Genomic DNA, 20,048 nt, shown 5'->3' with positions numbered 1-20,048 from the left:
TCTACTGAATAAAAATTACCTCAAATAATCAGTATTAGATAACTTTTGAAAATGTATAATTATTCTAACACCTTGAATTCAGATTACTGAAAGGACACCTGGATACTTTCATAACATAAACTTTATTTCCATGAATCATTATACATAGGTACCTACCTACTCATTTCTATATATTATACCTATAAGTTTGTTTCATATTGAAACGTATAAGCATTATGTTATAGTGAACGTTGTGTAAATATCTGATAAATTTTATACATACGCATTGAGATTCAATAATAATGAATGTAGAGAGAGTAGAGACATCATGAGTTATAATTTCTTTCCATTATTCCAAGTAAAACCGCGGTCATATAATAGTTTCCTAATTACCAATAACATACGTAATTACCAATAAATAGTTTAACCACTATCAGAGGATCTTATCAAAGTTTATAATAAACCCAGTTCCCATGAGGACGAGCCCTTACCACCACTACACTGTACCTCATTGAGCGCAGGTAAATTGACCATTAACCTGATATTAGCCAATTCAGAAGTGTTTTAATAGCTTTGCGCCACTTTCTTCACGAATTATTATAAACAACAACGTTATTTAGATATTAGACGTAAACTTTGTGAGATGTAATATGTTGGATTAACAATTTTGTAGATTGTAATATGGAAAATTGTATTGCATATTGAATTTATTTACTACAAATAAAAGATAGGTACCTACTTATTATGTTTATTCAACATTTTCACATTACCTAGTTATGTTAATGTAGGTAACGTATGTTAAGAAGTTAGGTTCTTTATACAATATTACTAATATTTTCCAGAAAAGGTATTTATCTCCCAAATCTCTATGGTAACCGGATATATTATGCTAATCCAGACTATAGACAATATAATTTTTTTCGTAATGAATTTTAACAGTAAGTAACTAATAACTATACTGAAATAATGAAAACAACATCAGATAAGTTTTTAACATTTTAATATTCAAAATAATTTCCACTAGATGGACGCAAAATCTAACGATCTGCATTAATTTCAACTGTTATTGCTTTCGAAATGCATTTCTGCATCGCTAAAACCCGTTACCGCCTGCCGCCATGTTGGTGAAAATTAACACAATATGGCGTCAGCGTTCCGTTCGGATACTCTGTATAGCATTCTTGTAGATAGCACGTTCGAAGGACCGTTGACGGCCTGCAATTTCCGAACTGTCACTCCGCACTTCCTGAGATCGGGCGACCATGTCAAATTGTACATTTGGAATTATTATCCATATCCATACATCTTCATACAGTGCAGTGCAAGTGATATTAGTTCTTATCACCGTTTGGGTAGAGTTCAATTCGCTTGAGCATGTTACACGTATTGTCAAATGCAAGATTGCTATCTCAAGCCACATTTGAGCCTACTATTTCAAAATGGAATTTGAATCTTGCTTATGCTTGCGAAAATCTATTTTAGTTTGGGATGGGATTGTTTAAATTATTTTTTAGTTTCCTTTTACTTGTTGTCCAGCTGTTTTTTTTTTAATGATATTTTCATTTGATACTGTTTTCTCTATTTCTGAATTTCCTCATAAATTCATCCGACGTCAGAATAAACGTTAGCAAGATGAAAGATGACTAGTCACTTGATTCTTAACAATTCTTAATATCTCTTTGAAAATTCATTTATCTTTCAAAAATAACCACATATATTGAATAAAAGCACAGACTAATAATAATATACTACGTATACAAATAAAAGTATGTATATTAAAAAAAATAAGAAAAATAAAAATGACCGCCCCCGGGTGGGCTCGAACCACCAACCTTTCGGTTAACAGCCGAACGCGCTAGCCGATTGCGCCACGGAGGCACGTGATGGAGACTTTGAAATTGTAAATCAGATTACGTCTCAACTAATTCGCTACGTAAGAAAAGGAAAGTTATAAAATTAAATTCATTCTGTCTCACCTAAACCTGTTTCAAGCTTTTATGAACACGCTCAATCTCAGCACACATTAAAAAAACTAAAACTGTGTTCCAAAGTTCCTTAGAAATTTAAAGACACAGTATGTTGTTGGAAAATGGGTTTAGTAACATACAGAGTTGTTTGAAGGAAGCTAAGTTAAGCGTTTGAGGTTATGTTGACAAGTTATGTTGATAGTGTAAATTAAGTAAATAGCTAAATAAGCGGTTTTAAGTTATCAATGAGTGTGTATTGTGATAATTGTGTACTTGTGAATGAGTTTTAATTATGGTTTCAGTGACAAAACAACGAATGATAGTTTCATTTGTTTTTATGTCATTTTCTCAGAGATAAAATAAAAACACATCAAAACAAAATAAATTGTTGTTTTTAATGAATTATTAAGTGCATTTGTGAAATGGCAAACCGAGTATCTAGTACTTGCTGTACTGCATCCGTGGAACGAGCCGGATTACCTGGTTTACTTCGCGATTTACAAAGATTATCAGAAGATCAAGATTCCGCAGACATTGTATTCATTTTAGGAACCGCGGAGGAAAAAGTCTTCGCACACAAAATAATTCTCATAGCAAGGTAAAAAAATAAAAAGATTTTCCCGTACCGGGAATCGAACCCGAGCCTCCTGGGTGAAAGCCAGGTATCCTAGAGGTAAAAAAATAAAAAGATTTTCCCGTACCGGGAATCGAACCCGAGCCTCCTGGGTGAAAGCCAGGTATCCTAGCCACTAGACCATACGGGAGCTATTGACTGGGATGAATTTTTAAATCCTAATCGAAGTATAATTTTATCAATATAACAAGCTAACTAATTTAAATTTAAACTGGCTGTTTGGTCTGGATCAGCCCGGTTAAACTTTATTTTAAAAACTTGTCAACTCCAGGTCCTTGTCACTATAAGTACTATCCTAATCCGAGAAAAAGAAATCATAAATTTTTTAGCCGATCTTGACTCAGTAAAACTATAGTTAATTTATTTAGAGAAGAACATAATATAGGTATAAATTTATAAAGAAATAATATAGGTAATTAATATGTGCTTGCATAATAATATAAATCATTCTTTTATGTAGTCGTTATTTCATATTTTCAATCGTTATTTTATATTTGCAAAAAAAGTAATCCTGTGAGTAGGGCGACAAAAGCTTATTTTTTTTTTCAGTTAGGTAAGTACAATTTTTCAGTGTTTGATCTATTTTTAGTATCATTGATTATTATTTCATTTTGTATTATAATATGCATTAGGTATGTACAGTATTTATTTTTTTCAAATATTAACGTGGCTGAACATTAAAACCGACATATACCTACCACTACAACCCACTATAGGTAAAACTAGCTAAACACCAAACAAATAATATAAATGAAGAAAATTAATAAGTCGGTATAAAGACGAAGTTCGTCTCGTTGGTAAGCTAAAAGTGAAAATATTTCAAGAAACCAACTTGGGTTATCATTATAGATAAAGTTTTACCGTTTAACATATCAAAATCCCGCCCGCGGCAACGCCAAGTTTCATGAAATGCAGTAAACTTTAAATATTTAAATTACGCGGAACTTAATGGTAACAAATTATCACCTTTATGAATGCACATTAATTTGGCGGCATGGTGTTTCTCATGCAAATGAATCGACTCGGTGACGGCGAAACTTATAATTTGCCTAATGAAGCGCACCTCAACTTCACTAATTATATAAGAGGTACATTTATTAATTATGTATTCATCTTGATAATTTATTATTCAGCGCTTTGTTTGCGCCCGAATGAGCTCACTTACGGGCTGCAGGTTGCTGAGGCTCAAATTCTAATTAAACACGTGCGCCATCTTGTTTTCCCCTTCTAATCGAACGTTGGTTCCGCCCGCAAGATGGCGGTAAAATCAATGACTGTATTAATTATTTTTTGAATGATATTTTTTTGATAAATGAAAATCTAATTATAAAAATATATAACTAAAGCCAAGTTCACTCATTTATTATAATAATATACTTTTTAAACTCATTTACTTTCAGTAAAATTCACAAAAATCTTTTATAGTTAATGGTTATATACATTATTAAGTACCTACCTAATTAAATACTGTAGAAAAAAATTTCAATAACAAAACAAACAAAATATATAGGAATAATCTACCTACTATAAAAAGCTAAAGTGAAAAGGAATGACTTTATAAAAATGGATGGAAGTAATATCAGTAACAATAACTTTCACAAACATTTTTCGTTTCAAGACGGAAAATATGTTAAGTTAAGATCCCCTGTTATAGAATTATTCCGACTACCAAAAAATAGGGTCCGAGATGGTCTCGCAAAAGCGCTCGAATACAATTTGCATAAAAATGGCCTGTAACATGTGGCGAAAGAAGTTTCCAACTCGGTAAAGTTATGCGAAAACTTTAGTATTCCCGTATTTGTGAAAGATATCGGAGAATAACTAAATGCTATACGCAGCGGTGATGTCTGCAACTATGTTATAATTTATTGGAATAAGTTTTCGTCTTTTTGTCCAGTTTTATTATTAATGACCATGTTTATCTGATGTTGGAGATGTTTACTAGTGGTACCTATTTGTTATGTACAAAGTGTATACTTAAATAATGACGATACATAAATAAGAACATTAGGTAATTATACATAAGTATATTTGAGATTTCTTCAACATAATATGATAAGCTGTAGGTACTATTTGCTCGCAATGTAAAAATATTACATGAAAATAAATTTCATCATATACCTACTTATACTTATTCATAATTTTATTCAAACAACCTAAATGAACGTTTCTTAAGTACCCATCACATAAGTGCTATATTTCCTTACAAGTAGACGCTTAATTATCAAACTTTTATCCAACAAAAAGGTTTTATTAGCGAATTTTCTTGTAAATATACTGAAAGCTCCTGAAAGCGTACACTGTGACGTCATCAATCATGGCCCCTCTCCCCCCACGTCCCGCCCTGCAGCGCTCCAAAAGAGTAATTAAGCAAAAACCACAACTTTACGTGAATATAATTTGTTTATGGATGCTTTTATTATCCTGTGATGATCGGATATAAATTACCTAAACTTAGCTAAAATACATAATGTTTTATACGAGTTTATTATATTTTAAATTTAAATTTAATCTAAGTATAAGCATTAATCACCTCCACAGTACAACCAAATTCTAATTGTACAACCATAAGAGTTCAGACCTATATTTTTACAGTGTTGATTCAGGCCACAGCCCACACCTGAACACGGCAATACAATTTGGATTTGGAATATTAATTTATAAGTTTCGAAAAAAAAATGTACAAACATTATATTTGCTAGTGCCTAGTTTGCTACTGACTACTGTTTATATTACATTCTACTCTATTCACGCATTCTATTCTAGTAGACTGTATCTTCAACGACGACAACAATAGAAGAAAGAAAAAAAGTTATTACGGCTTTTGTTCAAAATTTTGATCTACTTAATTAAAAAAACGTTCTTTTTATAACAACCTCCTTTAACATAAATAATTAAATAGGCGCATTAAATTAATTAAAGTACCTACCTACTGATCTAGTGAATTGTCCAAACGAGCGGTTTGCGTGAATCGAAATTGCTACGTGTTCCTGGTCGCCTGGTACCAGGTACATACTACACGCGCTGATTGGGTTTGGGCTTTAGCACAACTCAATACAAAATAATTTACTTTATAAATGTTAATAAATGCTCTCCTGGGTTCCATGAAAATATAATCTTAAACGATAGCTCACGTGCTGGTGGCAAAGTTAGGCGGGTTGCTTGTTATGGGTGTACAAATGAATTCATCTAGGTACATATTTGAAAAAAAACATGCGTCTGGAATTTTATTAGTATTTTTTTACGTACTCACCGTATGCAAAACTATAACCTCCTTTGAGCTTAGTATACCAACAGTGGGACACCCTGTATACTAATACAAAGTGCAAACAGACAAATCTATTTAGCAATTCTCTAGTAAAAGAAGTTCAACAAACAACACAATCTCTATCGTAGATTTAGATTATTGTTATAAAATAATCTTATCTGGGTTTCTTTTTAATTTCTCATAACTTCCCCTTATATTTTCGAAGATATTCTTTTATCAATATTTTTTATTCGGAACATTGATCGTATTATCATCACGTTAGATCCATAATTTCAAACAGCACGTTATAAGGTTGGTGAATAATCTACAATCTACACGTTTATTTACTTCGTGCTTCATAAACAATCACGGCAAAACCAAAACGCAAGCGAATTCAAAAACAATTACCGAAGCAACAAAAAGCAGTTGCTCGCTATTTGCATAAGCATTTCTTGATAACCGAGTACCAAGTTATAACGGGCTAAAATAATTTACATACCTAAATCGCTGGCAGCTAGAAATGGTTAACTTCGCGCTGGAGATTTTATCCATTTTACAACTTTTTCCAAAGTTAAACATAAAATTTGACGGAAATTTAAGGGATATCAAAGATCTGTTAAACTTAATTCAGTTTAATGACGGACGATTATAAGAATTAAATTGTTCCATAAAGTTCCACGCAAAATCGTTAAAAATGTAAGTAGGTATAGGTACAAAAAAAAACACAGACCAAAGAAAGACTAACCAAATTTTATTCTGAAATATTCAGTAGGTACCAAAAATAAAATGCGTTATAGACGTTGTCGCTATAAAAACATGGCTGACGGCTGTCTGTATATTTAAAAACGGAGACAAGCTCAAAAGTCGCATACTGATTGCCTCGTCTCCTATAATTAGGATAGAAACATCAATCATCATTACTTCAGCAGTATTCGACTGAAAACCGAAGGAACGTTCATTACTCCGCCTGTAATTTGTAAAGCTTCAATGCTAAATTACAATGTTGCTAGCTCACATTGAGCCCGGCATACACTATACATTAGTCATTAATGGGATGAAACTAACCCCAAATACTTTTATTTGGTGTTAGCAATTTGACTCCTTGTTTCATTTTCTAGGGATAGATAGATTTGCTAAAATGAATTTTACTTGGCTCTTATCACCCTCTTAGCTCGTAAAACACTTATTAATGGAAATTATAATTTCAACAATGAAGCTATAACGATAATATCATTACTTACTCAAAATATCGTGATTTTTCACAGTAATAATAATTAATACTTGTACATTTACCTAACTAAGAACAAAAATTTCACCACAAAACATTTCGCTACTCAACTATTTTTCTGAATTCAAAATCTCAGTCTCTCTCCAAACTCTACACAAAAATTATGAATTCAAATCAATTTTTCATAAATGGGTCACAAAAATTATTATGATTTTGAGACGTCAAATTGTGCCACAGACTATAGCGTGGCATTAATCGTTGAACGGTGTCTGTTCCACACTTCGGAGTGACGCGGATGTGACGTCATCTATCATGACGCCGCGGCCGATACAAATTGTGTTTGAGCATCCTTGAGTGATTGCTTTCGGTACACTGAAATTTGTGTACTCAGAAGCAATTCTCGTAATTGACATTTTTTCAATATTTGCTTTTAGAAGGATTTTTTGTAATTTAGGTTGATTGTTAAATGTTTAACGAAATCAAGAAATTCACTAGAATTCGACAATTCCCGCTTTTATTCGTTTGTTATATTTTTGATTTGATTGTTATATTGATGACCCGAAAGAATATAATCGATGTGTCCAATAAAACATAGATATTATAGTGACGTCTGTTTCGTTATTAGATTTCCCTTCCTACCAAGTACCTAGATGTCAAAAATATTTTTCCTTAGATCCCGCCCACAGGTCCCGCCTAAGCAATTATACACTTTTACCCTAATCTCTGAAAACGGTCAAATATAACAAAAGACTGGCCACCTTCTAAATAAAATAAAAGACCTTGTAATTACAAAACACGCTTGTTTTAAGTAGAATTACAGTGTACACGAGTTAAGCGTGAACAAACATAAACAATACCGTTATTACCATTAAACTTTCAGCTAAACAAACGAAGCCACATCATTTGTACCGTGTGTCGGTGTTGCCACTGAACTTTGTTACTTTGACATTCGCTTCTTGGGGATTTACCGCGACAGTTTCATTAATGAGACAAAGTGTCGCATTTAAAGTTTTAACAGCGCTTACTTGCGCTACGTGTATTTTAGAATTGAGACTACAACATACGAGAGTGTTACATTAAACATTATAAGATATCGTTAAGGTACCTACACAAAAGGAACGTGAAGCCGTGCGTTGATATGAGAATACAGAATAGACTTACAGAAGCAAAATTCGGCTAACTTTTTTATGGACACATAATATGTACATAAGATACAAAAAATTTAGTCCAGTAAAAAAAGTTCGAAGATAAAGCTTTAAAAAATACACTAAAATCTCTGGTAATCTTGGTGCTTTTACGCAAAATGGCAAGGCCAAGTAACTATTTAGTAATCTGAAGTATTACGCATAAATGTAGCAGAACCCTGGAGAGTGTTTTTTTTTTACGATCAACACAAGAACCATAGACACAGACCACACCATCAAAAAAATGATAACATGAATGACGAAATGATAACATTCCCTTACCACAGACTAGCGAAGGATCTCACTTTAGAGCACACAAATTGCGTACATTCAGGAAAGTCAAATACAAGTCAAGCGGTGGCTATCTAATGAATGGTGGTGCAGATTAGACGCCATGATTACATCCACTCTATTAATCACATCTCAGGCTTGTAATTAATTCCCGTCGTCACCGAGCCCATCCGATATTAATCATTAATCTTATTCCGTTCTATTGAGAACATAGATACCGTCAATTTAACTACAAAGTACAAAGCTTTGGTGGACAAACGGGCAACTGCTTGCTCTTAAGTCTGTTGATAGATATTATATTGATGCGTGCGATTAACTGGAAATAAATACATCAAGCGTTATTATTAGATTAAGTACTATTATTTCTTAAGAAACTGACGATTATCCTGTCCAGCCAGAGAAGACACAAGTCGTATAACATAAATGAATAAATAGGTATTGGGGAATGAATTAAAAATGTCATACCTAGGTGGGTATCGCGTAAATTCAATTGAAAATAATTTAGAGAGTGATGAAAACTTTTTCCAAAAATGCATTTATTTTATTATCTAATCACTCTATCACCGAATTAATTCGGTCGTAATAATATTCTGACATGATTCTGACCATATTCTGACATTATAACTTTTATGAAGAAAATTTTCGTATTATCTTACTTCTTATCTAACCAGAACCAGACCATTAAAAAAAGTACACAAACGTGTTAAAAGTGTGCAAAAACAATAATTAGCGGAATTTAATTATTGTTTCCTTATCAGCGCTGCACTGCGCCCCGCATAACTTGAAACTTAACAAATTCTTAATAAGTTCGTACAAAGCGCTCGGCTCCGCTTGCGCGATTATCGGTTTTTAATTACACGATCCAACTTTAACTTAAACTTGAGAGCTTTCAAGATGCTTCAAGTTTTTTATAGTTTATAATTAATGTGCGATACCCAGGGACAATATTATGTAAATACTTAATGTACTGCATAAAATAATACTAGCTTACCGCCCGCGGCTTCGCCCGCTTTCTCTAAAACGATTTGAGATTTAAACTATCCTATCTCTCAAGTTGTATCGAACTGCACATGGTGTGCGAATTTTATTATAATCGGTTAAGTGGTTTAGGAGTCCATTGAAGACAAACATTGTGACACGAGATTTATATATATTAGATTTAAGAGTTTCTTACTTTGTTATACAATACGTACTCACTTATACATTTATGTACCTACAACAACAGAACAATTCGTAGTACCTAACTCATCTAACTACACAAATCCACCAAGGATTTTTTATTTGGAAGATATAGAATTATTAAATCGTCATAATACAAAAAATGTGTACACTTATTACAATACTAGCAATAAGATTAGTCATTATTACCGTGCAATTATTATAACAAAACTGTCACAAAACAAGCACATTGAATAGCATTCCACAACCGTCCTACATTCTGTACCGACATGGGTAGTTTTAGACTCTCTAGTCTAGTCGTATAATTCTGAAGCGATAACAATGGTATACTGCTGCCATGTTCACAAGTTCTATTAAAGTAAAGCAATAATTAAAAGTACTCAACTCCGTTTTCATTAACTTTTGTTTGTTTTGTACAGATGCAGAAGTTTTCAGAACACAAAGCGCGGCGAGGTGTGTCGCATCCCGGGTTGCACGGTGACGCCATCTGTTGGCGCGCAGCCAACACCGATACGCATGCCGCACGTTCAACCAGAAACATTTAGACTTTTTATCCAATATGTTTATACTGGAAAGGTAATCTATATTATATTAAAATGAATGGTAAAAATTGAGAAGTCTACTATTAAAATGCGTTATTAAATGAAACTTACATTTCATTGAAATGCTATAGTTTTTAATATTGCGCCATCTTGTGTCGAATAGCTAAATCTTTATAAAACTAATGTAATTTTTTAATACATAATTATTATAAAAACTGTTAAATATAAATAAATTCTTAGTTTAAATAATTCTGTTATATTATTATAAAAAAATAATTGAACGAAACACTAAAGTAATACATTTTTTAATAAAAACCCATGTTTATGAAGATAATTTATTAATTGTATCAATAAATTCTACTTCATGTTTTAATGTTTCTAGCTTCTTTTACAAGACTCGGGTGTATTTGAAATGATGACATTAGCTGCGGATCTTGGCGTAGAAGATTTGCGGGCAGCTTGCGAAGATCACGTTACATCCACACTGAGCGTGGAGAGCGCATGTACTTTACTAGCTGCTGCTATGGAAATACAAGACAGACCGGGTAATTTTATTTGTATTCTAAAAAAAATGTAATACGTCGTTTGCATTTCACTATTTCGCCATCGACTTCAACAGCGATGGTGGTGTAATGGTCAGCATAGTTGCCTTCCAAGCAGTTGATCCGGGTTCGATTCCCGGCCATCGCACACTTTTGCTATTTTTATTTATGTTTAATTTTTATGGGATTAATATTTTTTTCCGGTTTTATTATGTTTGTGCCACCGGAAGGAAGTTAGCGCGGAAAGTTTATTTTTTTTAATTATTAATATCTCAAAAAATTGCTCCTTAAATGCTCCATCAGGCTATTTGACAAGGTTTTGATAACTGTCTCAAATTATTAAGATACGTTTATAGAACACACAAAACACATGTTTCTTAATTTTTTGTAGTTATTCATTGAGAAAATGGAAAATAAAAACATGATATTCAAATATGCCGCCAAAACACAATTTTGAAGAATATGGCGGCTCGCGACCATGGTGACGTCACAGCGGCGTAAACATCAACTTGCTCCTAGTACTTATTGTTCGTTTTTGTTTTAATTATAGTATAATTAAGTTAATCTGTTTAAAAACCAGAAAATGAGTTCTTATAGGTGTGTAGTTCCTGAAACTAGGTATTTATATGTGCTCCAAAAGATATAAAAATGCGTAGAAAGTGGTTGCAGTTAGCTCGCAGAAATCCAAGTGATATTAGATATATCAATTAAAACAGTTATATTTTTTTGTGAAGACCACTTCGATGTAAGCATGGTGTTGAATACATTGCAGTTTATTATTATATTATTTATATTATTTATATATACAGGGCAGTTTATTTTATTTGCAATACATAGTATAAATCGTCTCATTACTTACCTGCTTGAGGTAAGATAATGATATTATATATTATAAATTGATGATGACGTGTTTGTATTGATATTGAAAATAATCAATACAAACACGTCAATCCTATAAACTGGATGGCTGAAATGAAAAACAAAGAGCTTAGCCTAAAAAACGTATACTTCATAATTATTGTGCTATTGTGATTCATGTTTGTAGGTATATTTAACTAAAAAGGTAATGAATGACGATTGAAATATTAACTTACGTAGCTGTTTTCACATTTTTCAATTATTGAGGAGCGTAAAAATCTGGGTTGTTTTTAAAGAACATGCCAACCATTATAGCGTCCACTTTAGGTAGATTTCGACTGTCTGTTTTTTCAAAATTAGGTTCCATGACAAACAAAAATAACACATAAAGCAGAAAACTGATTACAGACACCTCGAATCACAAGAAATAAGTTATACAAGAAACAAAACCAAAAGCGAAATTTAGCAACGACGTGAGTAAACGTTGGGATCACTTGTTATTTACGCCGCTGTGACGTCATGACAGATGCAGCCAATCATGGATGTTTTCGGTCACGTGGTAATTTTAAAAAATATGATGTTTTTTCTCGACGATTTATAAATAAATAAGTTATTATTTGTATCATTTATTAACTTAAATCGCTTCAAAAACCTTATATATATATGGATTACACAAAAAAGTAATATATTTTTTATACTGTCAAATAGCCTATTGCTCCACTTCTATAATAATTAGTTTATTTTATAATTAATTTTTTAAAAAATCCAAATACTGAAAACTTGATTTCCCTATAGAATGAAAAATATTCACTTTTCATAAAAAATTTTTTTGCAAAAAAATTGCTCCCAATTTGCTCTATCAATTACAAAAAAAATTATTTAATTTTGATAATTTTTACAATAATTAACTGAAAAACTATGTTTGCATAGTAAACTACTGCACTGTGACGTCATCAATTATTGTCGTTGCGACGCATAAGGGCCATATTTACATGTATCAGCACTGCAGCGATATCTGTAGACCGTTTTCTTATTTATATTATTTACTAGATTTCCGCCCGCGGCTTCGCCCGCGCAGTCAAAGAAAAACCCGCATAGTTCCCGTTCCCGTGGGATTTCCGGGATTGCGTCATTTTCTCGAGATAGCCCAAATTTCATGAAAATTGGTTCAGTATTTTAGGCGTGATTGAGTAACAGACAGACAGACAGAGTTACTTTCGCATTTATAATATTAATAAAAAAATAATTTATAATATTAGTATGGATAGTGATTGAGATTTGAGTCAACAATTGAATAACAAGTGTAAGTAAGTACTATTTTATTCAATAATAATGAACAATTATTAATAAATATTTCTACTTACTGTCAATCATCATCAAAGTATTAAATTGGTATCAATAATTGAATTTGAATTTCTGTTTACTATAAGAAAAATTAATATGCACTTTTTATTTCAGGGTGTGAAGGGATTCAGTCAAGGAGTTTTAAATTATTGAAGAGTGGTAATTATTTAGAAGTAGGGTTCGCGAAAAAAATTGAGCCCTACTTTTATACAATCACCTGAAAAATTTTCACTAGAGTATAAATAGTTAATTCTTTATAATTATATAAAGAATTATTTTTGACAAAAGGTTTTACATAAAAATTTTACTTATTAGTTATTACATAAATTAATTATTGAGTTTCATCTAGCAAAAGTTGAAAGAAACAGATATTATTATGTATTTAAAATCATTCTTATTATAGGTATGTTTATAAACATTTCCGTACCCATCCCTAAACTCGCATATTACGTTTATTCGTATTATTACAACTTCAAGTAATTTTTAACTAATTTGTGTTTCAGTCGCTTGTTTCATCTTTCGATGTCAAGTTGCTATCGTTTGCGGGAACTATGCGGGTTTTCCTTTGAAAACGCGGGCGAAGCCGCGGGCGGAAATCTAGTAATAGTTTTCAGTTAATTACTGTAAAAATTATCAAAATTAAATAATTTTTTTTTTGTAATTGATAGAGCAAATCGGGAGCAATTTTTTTGCAAAAAAATTTTTTATGAAAAGTGAATATTTTTCATTCTATAGAGAAATCAAGTTTTCAGTATTTGGATTTTTTAAAATATTAATTATAAATAAAAGAATTATCATAGAAGTGGAGCAATTACAGATTCTGATGGAGCATTTAAGGAGCAATTTTTTGAGATATTAATAGGTAATTAAAAAAAATAAACTTTCCGCGCTAACTTCCTTCCGGTGCTTGTGCCACGCGTACATATGAATTTTTCTATAAAATTATTAGTTTATTTTATATTTATATACAATATTTTATACACATTTTATATAAATTATTCATAGACAACGCAAATTATTATCTGTGGATTGCATAGTGACGTACCTTGTGACGTACAGTCAAGTTGAGTGTTTGGGTTTTGACATTTCTATCCAAAGACAACCAGAATCGACGCCGGTTGTGGCGGGTTGAGTTTAGCTGTGAATTTAGTGTTTAAAATAATAATAAATCATCAGAATGGCATACAAAGGACCACCAAAAGTTCAAAAGGTGATGGTGCAACCCATCAACCTTATCTTCAGATATCTTCAAAACAGAAGTCGTGTACAAATCTGGCTGTACGAGAACGTAAATCTTAGGATCGAGGGTCACATTGTTGGATTCGATGAATACATGAATATTGTTTTGGACGAAGCCGAGGAAGTGCATATGAAGACCAAGAATCGCAAACAAATTGGTCGCATAATGATGAAAGGGGACAATATTACTCTCATACAGAACGTTAACCCGAATGCGTCAGTGTGAAGTTAGGTTATACGAAATGAACATTCCTAGCTAATAAGTGCGGCGGTTTCTAAAGTTTTATGTGGTATTCACAAAACACCAGTGATTCTGTCATTAAATATAAGTTACCCAAATTGGCTTTCATTTAATTCCAAATAATATCAACATAGATTGTTTAGTCTATGTAATACTAGCTAGTAATCTTAAGTTGCAGATGCATCTCGAATTCAGAAATGTGTAGTCACGCAGTTAACTATATCTCACTCTATATGTCACGTTAAAAATTAAATTTTAAAAGTATCATGTTGTTTACTCCATAGTTTTATGATTTGCCATCTATTCCAAAAGAAATTTCTATAGCGAACAGCCAGCAAGTAACTTAACAAAACATGACAATTTTAAGTTTTCATATTTTGTATGTCAAATCTATATGCTAAACCGCTATACCTAAAAAATAATCTTAAAAATTAGCAATTCAATTACCCAAATTTTTTATTCATTTTTCTCAAACATTTTGAAATGAGTCCGATATAATTTGAGTTCAACATCCATTAATAAACAATTGAGACTGATGCAATAAAAATCAATATTTTCAGACATTGTTATTTTATTTATTTGAGCGATAAATGGTAAAGCTTCCTAATTTAACTTGATTTTATGTAAAACAATACAAATGTATCTTATGGTAAGTGTTCAAATATTTTGATATAGTTTCCTTTCACATAATATCATAAATAACCCTAATAATTCTGAACAGGTGGCAAAAGTGCATCATCCTTCATGGAGCGCTGCATCACTTTCATTGGTGACAACGCAGCGGAGTGTGTGAAGTCTAATGCCTTTCTAAATCTGCCCAAAGAAGCCCTCATAAAGCTTATATCTTCTGATTTTGTAAGTTTGTTACAAAAGTTATAAATTTTTTCTTCAAGAAACATAGTCTCGAACATGTAAGCTATAGATCCTTCGCATCACAAAGAACGCGAAACGCGGAACGCAGAACGCTCTCTGTCTGCACGGAGTCTAATAGGTGAACAAGAAAAAAATCTCGAGCCTAGGATCTAATAGTAATTATCTACGTTCAAATAATATATACCTACACGAATGACGAAAAAAAACCTTATTATAACAAGCAGTTGGTAAAAAGTAATGCAATTCTTCAATCTTAGTTTTAGCCATGATAATTAAATCTTGTTAAAAACTTACCACATTTCATACAAATTCTTTCTACACCTATCTTCATGCAGGTTAATGTTAATTTAACAAACATTTTGTAATGGTGCCATCAAATGACATATAATATATTGACCAAAGCCGACAACATACAAGACCAAGGTACTGATGAATTTCTAATGTTCATTTAAGAGATGATATAAGTATAGCCTATAGCCTTCCTCGATAAATGGGCTATCTAACACTGAAATATTTTTTCAAATCAGACCAGTACTTCCGAGATTAGCGCGTTCAGGCAAACAAACTCTTCAGCTTTATAATATAAGTATATGTAAAACCACTATATACCTCCGTAGCTATGTCTGGAAGAAGAGGAAGTATGGCGTTGCGCGCTCGCGTGGGCGAAGCAGCGCGCGGGCGTGACGCAGCCCACCGCGCACTGGACGGAGGAGGAGCGTGCCCGGGTCTGCCACCACTTGGCGCCGCTCATGCATCATATACGATTGTTGCTCATTGGTAAACTATATAACCGTCTGCAAGAAGAGGGCGTGACACTGCCCCCCAAAGTGTGCATCCACTTGATTTTCTTTCATTAAATTTCTTAAACAAATTACAATCAGCTCACTGATTGCTTATTTGCGGCCTTTTTTTCCTCATTATTGGCCGCTCACTGCAGGCTGATTTGTATTTCATTGCAGCTGATAATAATGATAATAATGATGTTTAGAAATTAAAGACTTTTTAACGGATTTTAAACGCGATTTATTCATTCTATTATTTTCCCGACGTTTCGAACACTTTACAGCGAGCGTGGTCACGGGGAGACTGAGATGTTGTACGTCTTGATGGTCATTCAAAAATTGTTATTTGTGAACTACCTCCACCTATTCCTCCTTAGTTGGTATCTGGAGTATTTTTCCGGATGTTGGCAGTATTGGCTGATCGTGTCTTCTAGTCTTTTGGTACGTTTGACATGGGATTTTAAATTCTTAATAACAGGATCCCAGGTGTTAGAAAGTTTCAAACCATCTTCTCTATTGAAATTTGGATGTTTTTTAATTTCAATAGCCTCGCGCACAAGTCTTGGAAAAAATTTATTTTCTCTGGCAAGGATTTGTGGTTGGTCAAATCTTATGAAGTGGTTGTTGTCCAGTGTGTGTTCACATACCGCAGACTTCTTGTGACGCCGATGCTTGATATCCGCAATGTGCTCCTTCAGTCGGTTAGCAATGCTTCTTTTTGTTTGGCCGATGTATGAGAGACCACAGTCACAGTCTAACTTGTACACGCCTGCATCTTGTAGAGGAATATTACTTTTAATTGGTCTCAAGAATTGGTTTATCTTCTTATGCGGCTTATATATAGTTTTAATTGAAGCTCGTCTTAGGATTCTTCCAATTCTGTCAGTAACTCCCTTCACATATGGTAGGTAGGCCGGTTGTCTTTCAACTGTGTGTGGCTTCGTTCGACTCCTGTGATGCTGTGGAGGCGCCTGCAGCTTGTTGTTACGTAGTACTCGCTTGACATGCTGCAGTTCCCCGCTGAGGTGGGCAGCATCACAGAGGTGGCGGGCTCTCTGAAACAAAGATTTACCGACAGAAGCTAGTTGGCAAGGGTGGTGGTGAGATTCACCATTGAGGTACCTATCAGTATATATATACTGATAGGTACCTCAATGGTGAATCGAAGGTATAAAGAATCCTAAGACGAGCTTCAATTAAAACTATATATAAGCCGCATAAGAAGATAAACCAATTCTTGAGACCAATTAAAAGTAATATTCCTCTACAAGATGCAGGCGTGTACAAGTTAGACTGTGACTGTGGTCTCTCATACATCGGCCAAACAAAAAGAAGCATTGCTAACCGACTGAAGGAGCACATTGCGGATATCAAGCATCGGCGTCACAAGAAGTCTGCGGTATGTGAACACACACTGGACAACAACCACTTCATAAGATTTGACCAACCACAAATCCTTGCCAGAGAAAATAAATTTTTTCCAAGACTTGTGCGCGAGGCTATTGAAATTAAAAAACATCCAAATTTCAATAGAGAAGATGGTTTGAAACTTTCTAACACCTGGGATCCTGTTATTAAGAATTTAAAATCCCATGTCAAACGTACCAAAAGACTAGAAGACACGATCAGCCAATACTGCCAACATCCGGAAAAATACTCCAGATACCAACTAAGGAGGAATAGGTGGAGGTAGTTCACAAATAACAATTTTTGAATGACCATCAAGACGTACAACATCTCAGTCTCCCCGTGACCACGCTCGCTGTAAAGTGTTCGAAACGTCGGGAAAATAATAGAATGAATAAATCGCGTTTAAAATCCGTTAAAAAGTCTTTAATTTCTAAATGTATAATACTCGCGTAAAATCAAACCCTAGAAAATAATGATGTTTTTCCAAAGAAAAAGTAAATATCCTCTTCGCTACAAATATTCACCGATATTATTGTCTATATTAACATTTATAAAAATAAAAATCCTATGCATTTGCCATTATTCTTATCTCTAGACAGTGCAGTATTCGCGGAGGAGGTGGAGCCAACAGGCGCAGTGCCGATGGAGCTGTCGCTAGAGCGCTACCGCCGAGCCGCGCTGCACAAGGCGCGACCAGATCCTGATAAACGCACGCAGCCTAGGTACGCACTACTCTATACATCACTACATTAACACTGCACTGATTTTTGAAATAACTAAAAAAAAGAAAAATAATTGATCAGGAGGCGGGCTTCGAACCGGACATGGATGAAAAATAGATAGTTAAAATTTTGAAACGGATACCTATATGTTTCAAAATGTTATCTATCATTAGCAATATTAGATAAAATAGCAGAAAAAAAAAATAGTGTAAATTCTTACATGCCTTTAACTCTAATATGTATTTGAAGTAATAAATCAATTTGATTTCAGATTAGCAGTTAATATGTTTGCTGGTTCTGTGATATTACAACAAGATAAAAGTGCGTTCCAGTCAGTCATCAATAGCTGGTATGTACCATCAACTATAAAAAATAAAATTCAAGCAAAAATAACTTTATAATATATGTATATGTAATTCTGTTTAGGTGCGGAACTCCAAAACAATCATGGCGGCTTGTATTTCGCGCGTCGACGCACGGCTTCTCTGCGCAGGCGTTCCATTCGCACTGTGACGGAATATCACCTGTATTGTTACTTGTACAGGTGTGTGCTTGTACTGCAATGTGATTTTTATATCGTGACAAAAGAAATTGAATATTTAGTGAAACTATGTCTTCATATTGTAAGGAAGATTTATTTTTATTTATATTTATTTTTATAGGTAATAAATTTTTAATTCGCCTACAGACTGAATAGTAATATGTAATGACTGTAGGCGAATAATGTACAATTTATAAACATTTTAATAACTTTTAAATATGTAGTTACGAAAAAATTTCTTCTCTCTAAGCCAGGAAAAGTATGTATTGCCATCATACCATTTTTTTTGAAGTTGTTAAACAAAGTATCATTCCTGCCTTTTTAAAGCCATATTTTTTAAATTTATATAACAGTTATCCCGCGGCGAAATAATAGGCGGTTGGTGTGAATCCGGCTGGTCAGCGGGCGGGAGTGGTGGTGCGGGGGGATACGTATCCGCCGAGCGTGGGTTGTTGTTCGCGCTTACAGAACCGCCCGCATTGTATACGCTTAGCAAAAAGGCCTTTGCGTTGTGTTATCATCCTGAGTGAGTGTGTGTTGGTGGCATAATGTTATCAATGTTGTATAATGTTTATATAAATTTAGTTGAGTAAATTGTTAGTAGACTATTATACTTAGTCATAAATTCTATAACATCCAGTAATAAAAAATTACCTTTGAACTTAACATCAGAAGGCCAACATTAAAATATCGTATCAATCAATTCAATAATAAGACACCATTTGCTTTATTTTAATTAAATTTAGGTAGTACCTATTTGGCCAAAAAATTTGCAAATGTAAAGAAATAACACTTATACAAAAAATATTGTCATGTGTGTTTCTTTTGCCACAATTTTTTTATACTTAATATTGTGTATTGTTTGTTGACAGCTGCGGTCCAATATTCGGCGCGGGCGCAGATCTGCTGATCTCCAACAACTGCAACAGCAACACTGATAGCTACAGCAACCTGCACTCATATGGAGACTCCCTATCCCCCGCCTCGCTTGCTCCAGACTATAGTTTCACTGTACGCGACTATGAAATATTCACGATTAAACATAATTAATTTGTTTTTTTTATTTACAAACTCAGATCTGTATCTGTGGTATTGCGGCTTCCAGCAGCTATTGTTTTGCTTAATGTTTTTTTTTTCTTATTGTAGAACTATGTATAAAAAAAAATCAGTATGTGAATTTTTGTGTTTTATTTTCTTATCGTACCTCTGTATATGTCGCTTTAAAACTATAAAACCGTAACATAA

The 20,048-nt window shown here is 33.3% G+C and overlaps 2 protein-coding genes and 3 non-coding genes across 7 annotated transcripts; 3 read left to right on the top strand and 2 right to left on the bottom strand.

Annotated features, from left to right (window-relative positions):
- Positions 1 to 1,783: 1,783 nt before the first annotated feature.
- On the bottom strand, positions 1,784 to 1,857 carry Trnan-guu. Its single transcript has one exon. It is a non-coding gene; the product is annotated as a tRNA-Asn (tRNA).
- Positions 1,858 to 2,105: 248 nt separating this feature from the next.
- On the top strand, positions 2,106 to 19,980 carry LOC123694615 (BTB/POZ domain-containing protein 19). Of its 3 annotated transcripts, none has more exons than XM_045640097.1 (11): positions 2,138 to 2,195; positions 2,299 to 2,544; positions 10,129 to 10,285; positions 10,634 to 10,796; positions 15,197 to 15,330; positions 15,966 to 16,125; positions 18,136 to 18,262; positions 18,534 to 18,611; positions 18,689 to 18,806; positions 19,157 to 19,329; positions 19,676 to 19,980. In XM_045640097.1, exons 2-11 carry the CDS (start codon positions 2,369 to 2,371, stop codon positions 19,851 to 19,853), a joined length of 1,464 nt encoding a protein of 487 aa, XP_045496053.1. In that variant the 5' UTR covers positions 2,138 to 2,195; positions 2,299 to 2,368; the 3' UTR covers positions 19,854 to 19,980. The 3 variants fall into 3 exon arrangements, with proteins under 3 accessions (XP_045496052.1, XP_045496053.1, XP_045496054.1); XM_045640098.1 differs by having other exon boundaries at positions 2,143 to 2,158; XM_045640096.1 differs by having other exon boundaries at positions 2,106 to 2,544.
- On the bottom strand, positions 2,639 to 2,710 carry Trnae-uuc. The gene has a single exon. It is a non-coding gene; the product is annotated as a tRNA-Glu (tRNA).
- Trnag-ucc lies at positions 10,870 to 10,941 on the top strand. Its single transcript has one exon. It is a non-coding gene; the product is annotated as a tRNA-Gly (tRNA).
- LOC123694617 (probable small nuclear ribonucleoprotein E) lies at positions 14,077 to 14,573 on the top strand. The gene has a single exon (XM_045640099.1). It carries the CDS (start codon positions 14,173 to 14,175, stop codon positions 14,458 to 14,460), a length of 288 nt encoding a protein of 95 aa, XP_045496055.1. The 5' UTR covers positions 14,077 to 14,172; the 3' UTR covers positions 14,461 to 14,573.
- Positions 19,981 to 20,048: the final 68 nt, after the last annotated feature.

Source organism: Colias croceus, chromosome 9 (assembly GCF_905220415.1).
Source record: "Colias croceus chromosome 9, ilColCroc2.1".
NCBI lineage: Eukaryota > Metazoa > Arthropoda > Insecta > Lepidoptera > Pieridae > Colias > Colias croceus.
Note: the sequence above shows the minus strand (reverse complement) of the source record. Positions and strands in the feature narration are given on the sequence as shown.

Coding starts and splice junctions, on each gene's coding strand:
- LOC123694615 (XM_045640096.1), top strand. CDS start 2,369: ATGGCAAACCGAGTATCTAGTACTTGCTGTACTGCATCCGTGGAACGA. Junction 18,263..18,533: donor GATAAACGCACGCAGCCTAG/GTACGCACTACT, acceptor ATTTGATTTCAG/ATTAGCAGTTAATATGTTTG. Junction 19,330..19,675: donor GCGTTGTGTTATCATCCTGA/GTGAGTGTGTGT, acceptor GTTTGTTGACAG/CTGCGGTCCAATATTCGGCG.
- LOC123694617 (XM_045640099.1), top strand. CDS start 14,173: ATGGCATACAAAGGACCACCAAAAGTTCAAAAGGTGATGGTGCAACCC.